At 26.0% G+C, this 6,000-nt stretch overlaps 1 protein-coding gene across 4 annotated transcripts in view; it reads right to left on the bottom strand.

Annotated features, from left to right (window-relative positions):
* Positions 1–858: 858 nt before the first annotated feature.
* Positions 859–6,000, bottom strand: part of LOC107456176 (nephrin) — a 168,010-nt gene continuing 162,868 nt past the window's right edge. For all 4 annotated transcript variants that reach the window (XM_016073961.3, XM_071182967.1, XM_016073960.4 and 1 more), the window contains one exon: positions 859–4,366. In XM_016073961.3, the coding sequence (XP_015929447.2) occupies positions 4,328–4,366 (39 nt within the window). In that variant the 3' untranslated portion in view covers positions 859–4,327. The remainder of the gene's footprint in view (positions 4,367–6,000) is intronic.

Raw genomic sequence — 6,000 nt, 5'->3', positions numbered from 1 at the left:
CATATGCCATGACTAGGTAGTTAATGAACATACAAGAATAAACAATATATTTCATATAATAAAAATAACATTATTAATAAATTATTGTACGAAAATATAATAAATATTTTGATTTTGATAAAACACTCATATACAAAAACGATTCAGAAGTAATAAAATGTTTCCTTATTATGAAAGGCACATTAAAAAACGAAAAAAAAAGGAATTTTAATAATATAGAGAAAAAAAAATTCTCAGAAATGTTGCTCTAAAAATGCATACTTTCAGAAATATTATTACCATAATAAACCATGATTTGTGTAATTTAATCCATAAAATTGAGCGAATGATATTAAGAAACTTAGTATGGTGTTAAGCTGAAGTATATTTAGGTTTGCAAGCATTTTTAACACAGATTTTTCCAGTCAAGTAATATAAGTATTTAGTTTAAAAGCATGATTAAACTTATGTTATATAGGTTAGCAGCAAATTTAAATGATATTATGGTTTAAATTTGGCAAATATTCTGACAGTGTTGATATAAGAGTTTAACATATTTATTACCATTTTTATAAGCGACACAGTGCCACAAACGTGTCTATAATTGGTAGTGGTGAGGATTTCGCAATTTGGAAGAAGGAATACTTATACTTCATTTTTTTTTAAATGAGGTAAGTGCTGTATCAGCTCGGTTGCAATTGCGCAATTACATTGTGTATGACAGAATAAGTAGTATGTATTGTAAGCCATATGGAAAAAGTCTGTGCAGTTGAAGTAAGTCACCAACATACTCTCATAGTACTTTAAAAAAATATGAAAATAAACAAATTTCTAATACTAGCTTGTTACATTTTTGTAGAGAATGAACACGCGTAAACATTTCTATCTTTTATAAGCTGTTTATTTGTCAAAACTTTAAACAATTATATACATTTCGACATATACAATACAACGCCATTATATATATATTTTTAAAAAAAGTGATGTCAAAAGCAAGATTTTTAGATAAAATAGTACATACAGCTTAAAAAGAATTAAATTAAAATAGCACAAAAAGTTCAAATGTTTCAAGGTTAGGAACTAGGTTAAAATATAGATGCTTCCTCATTTTACTGTCGCATTATAACAGTAAAATCTATCTCATATATATGTCTTTTTCAGTCATTATCATTTTAATTATACCATACTAAATGAAACAACATATGGTGGTTCTGTACCAAAAGCAGGTATTTTTTTTTCATATTAGTAATTCAATTTAATTTTAGCATTTACTTTTAATAGTTTTATATATAATTTAAATATTTTTGAGAATAAAGTGTGTAAAATATATTTAATTATATCTTCAGTCAGATAATATCTTTAGTTCGAAAATCTTCTGTCAGAGGATTTCTGTTTCAAATTATTTATTTCAAATAAAATAAAAATCAATGTAACGATCTCAAACATAAGGTATTACTTAGCAAAATGACATAAATTATTAAAATTAGGGTCACATACATTGTTAAAAAATTTCGGCAACCTATTATCAAAAATATGTTTTTGTTGATTTCAAATCGAATAAATATCCAAATATTTCGAGTACCATTCTTTTAAAAAATAAAGTATTTTAGTTTCCATTGTATAATAAAGACTTTGAAAAAAAAATAATTTTCAGCATGACATTTAAACAAACCAATAAAGGAGACAAATGCTTTCCAATTTAAAAAATTGTTGCTTTCTCAATTATTTAATTTAAGAGTGTGATTAACAAAAAAAATCTAAATTAACTACCAGGGAATGTTATCTCCTTTTACGATAATGTTTCTTATATTGTTTAAAACCCTACAAAATGTTCAGATTGAATGTTAAAAATGTTTTTAAAAAATTCATCAAATCTCAATATACTTTACTTATGACATCACTCTTTCTGATAATCACACATGTCTTAAAAACAAAAATGAATATGAGCAAATCAAGGAATATATTTATAAACAACAGAGCTTTTTAATAACACTTACAATAATACTGTTCATAACAAGAATCCTCTTGGGGTGCTGTCACACACTTCACAAACGATTCAAATTTTCAATTAATGTAGGCATTAAACTTTAAACCTATTTATAATTCTCATTAAATTTACTGTTGAAGGGCTGATTCCAAAATCATGTCGTTATAAGTGCACTGTTAGAATTTTCATTTTAAAATTATGGTAAAATTACTGGCAGCAGTCTGTCCCTCGAATTAACCGTAAAGGTTACGGTTAAGAACATTTTCACCTTCACTGTTTTTGAACCGTTTACAACTAGAATGGTTATGAAACTGGGAATTCATACAAAACCTTACGGTTTATTAATCCTTTACTACTAGCATGGTTTCAAAACTGTAACTTATTTGGGCATAGAAAATTATGACGTAAATAAACTTATTTCGGAGTAGAAGCTAGGCTTTTTGTTGGACAGTGGTCATTGGAGAGTGCGGGATGCTGGGAACTCTTCCTGTGTCGAAGGGAACCGAAGGCATATTGTCGTGTCATTGCTGGGACTTGAACCCCAGCTCTGTTGGTCATGAGATTGGTAGATTAGCCCTCTCGGCTATAATATGTACTCAATTGCAAGTAACTAAGTGGCTTCATTGGATGAGCTCATTTGGTTCGATTAAAGTCTGGTTGTGTAACCGTATTAGGTGAAAGCGGTAAAACGGCTTTTCTCGCAATTAACAGTTTGATTACCATCATATTTATGATTGTTCGAATATCGTAAAATAACAATTAAATAATTTGCTATTTAGCCATTTCTTCCGAGAAATTTCCAACAGTGTGTAGTATATAAATGAATGAATGAAACAGTAAAAATTTAACTTTTATTACTATAGAAAATGAAAGATTGTTTATAATTGTTGTTCATAACGCATATAAATATGTTTTTTTTAATACTGATAAACGACTGCATAGAAATATATTTTTCTTTTTACCACTACTCTAATGTTCATAAGTATGAACTAGTCATAATATTCCTCGCGTTATTGAAATACAGGTGATTTTATCACTATACAGTCGTCCATTAACAAAAAAATTGTGATTCATAGCTAGAAAAAAATGTGATTCATGCGGAATTGTGATTCATGGTTAGAAAAAATGCTATTATATGCAGGGGAGGATTACTAAGTTGTAGCTACACGTAATAATTTTGATAACCGTTGTATTAAATTAAGAGTAATCATGATCAGCAATTACAGAAATAATCATATGTTTTATGGATAAAATTTGTAATGATTGATAGTAACCAAAAAGCAATTTTTGAAAATAATTTTGATTCTGAAAAAAATCAAGAGATCATTTTACAAATGATCAAGCAGTAAAGATATCGAGTAATGAAGGGCGCGTGTAATAATAAATATGATTGCAATTATTAACTGGTTTGATTTCTTATAAAACCTAATTCATCTGACATTGTAAAAATCAAGCCTAATATTTGTCCACAAAATTTCAGTAAACTAATTATTTAATGAAATATTTCTTGATATTTCCTTCCACATGATATAAAATATAATTTTATATCGAAATAAATATTTGCTTACAAAATTCTTAACATTTTAAATCACGGTCAGGAGTAATAACTTAGAAATTGTATCTCATAAAATCTTAATTGATTGATTAACTGTAAATGATTTTAATTATCAGCTTTTTCTTGTGTTGAAATCTATTGACATTTTTGAGATTTCCCATTATTAAGCATGCACTGGATTAACATTTTGTTTTAAGTTTCAATACTATTTTAATGTTTCTGCATAAGTTTTGTTTTAGTTTTTATTGTGAAAATTTTTATTTGTTCTCTAAGATGAAGCCAATATTTTTGTAGAAAACTTGGATTCTTATTAAAAGGACGTAATTTATTAAATAACGAAACAGCAGTATTTTTTTAAACACCACCAAAATATTATATTCACTTTTTCATTAATTTTAAGATGTACTTTTTTTCTATTACACATTAAAACTCCATGTGAACATTCTTACATTTTAACAAAATAAAAGTTTAAAAGAGGAACTAATTCATTTTTGCCATAAAATAGCCATATCAACTTTAGTTTATAGTCATTGAGAAAATGGTGCATAAAAGTTGATACTTTGTGATAAAAATTGACTTTATATCTCCGAAAATTCATATGTTATAGACAGGCACGTGAAAATTCTGTACAATTTGAAATAAAGGCTGAAATAGAGTAACTCATCTTTTTTCACCTTTAAACAAACTAGGTATTTTCCAGCAATATGCTGATATCATTTAATGTTTACTTCTTTTTGCCCTTTAAATGTCACTATAAGTCAAGGCAAGATCAAGGCAGTATTATTTCTGAAGAAGAGAATACAACGTCATACAGCTCCAGAATTTTGTTGACAGTCCTCCGGTATCTAAAACATCGTAAAGCAATGCATCAGATCAGTAAGCTGTATTAAATATTATCAAAACTTGGCAAAAAAACATGGTTTATATGATATATTTAAAAAAATAAGTTGGGAAATTAAATTTCATCGAATAGACACGCTAAGGTATATGAAGTATAATAATGACTTCAGTTTAAATTTTTATTTTATTTTATCCGTATCCATTAAACCACAGTTCAGGAAGGATATTGTTAATTGTATAAAAATAATTTTCGGAGTAACAGAGTCAAATAAAGTTGTTCTGCGTACCTTTAATCGAAATGATCATTTAAATAATGATTTAATACATTGAAAGAATTTTGTATTGAACTTCAACCTCTCATGCTGTATTCTTTTTTATTTTATTATTATTTTTCAGTTTCTTTTTTAAAATCTCCAGAAAGTTGAAAAATGTGATTTACATTTTAATTTGTACATATATTTATTTAAAAAAAATGAAATCTATATGATTTTGAAGTTTTAAATACTCAAATGCTCATATAATTTAAAATGAATTAATATGAAAATAAATGACTTAAAATTTTTAGCTATATCAAAAATGTAAAACTTGAAGTTAAAATAGTTTTATTTGATTTTTTAATTTCTTGAAAAAGACCTTATACAGTTAATAAAAGGTACTGCCTTACAAATTTTAAGAGAAGAAATGAATTTTCAAAGATTGAAATACAGTGTACGTATAGTGGGCAATGTTCAGAAATATATAAAACTTAATTAAAAAATATTAAGAATACTTAAAGAGATAATGAACTGAATCATTGAATGTATGAATGGTAAAAATACGTTTTTTTCCTTCTAACGAAATTCTGAAGTGAAAATTAACAGATTTTTTTAGAATATTTTTAAACTTTTGACAATTGGCGGTTGCTGTAATTTTTAAAAAAGAATTTTTTTTTTTCATTTCAAATTTAATCTTTCATCAGCGTTTTTTGTCCTTTTGTACTAACTGAATTATTCGCGGAAAAAAGTCTGAAAAAATATGCCATTAGATTCACCATTAACATTCAAGTGCGTTTTCGAAATTGTTGTTACATCCCTTTTAACTTTATTTCATTTTTAACATTTAATTTGTTTGCAAATTCAAAAGTACTTAATTTTACTTAAAAGTATCTGAAAAAATCTATTCCATATTTCTAATAAGAAAATCAAAAATGCTAAACAATGTTTTTTTTTCATAATGATGCATAAAAGTAATAAAATAATTATTTTTCTTAAATAATGAAAATTATTTTTATTTTGAATTTCTTTCTTTAAAGTATTTATAAATTTCGTTCCTAATCAATAAGGCCCTATAAACGTATCAACACACACCCTATAAACCTATTGACCTCTTAAATTTTTTAATAAATTATAATAGATAATTATATCAAATAATAATTAATAAACATGGTAAAAAATTCAAAATCCTTTTAAAAGTAAATAATTTAATAGAACTGACCACCCAGATGACTTTGAAATAATTCAAAAATGATTTAATAGAACTGACCACCCTGATGACTTTAAAATAATTCAAAAATGATTTAATAGAGCTGACCACCCTGATGACTTCGTAGTAATTAGAAATTTTTTAATAGAACTGACCACCCTGATGTCTTTGAAAAAAT

This window comes from Parasteatoda tepidariorum, chromosome 1, assembly GCF_043381705.1.
Source record: "Parasteatoda tepidariorum isolate YZ-2023 chromosome 1, CAS_Ptep_4.0, whole genome shotgun sequence".
Classification (NCBI taxonomy): domain Eukaryota; kingdom Metazoa; phylum Arthropoda; class Arachnida; order Araneae; family Theridiidae; genus Parasteatoda; species Parasteatoda tepidariorum.
This window is presented reverse-complemented; position numbering and strand designations above follow the sequence as displayed.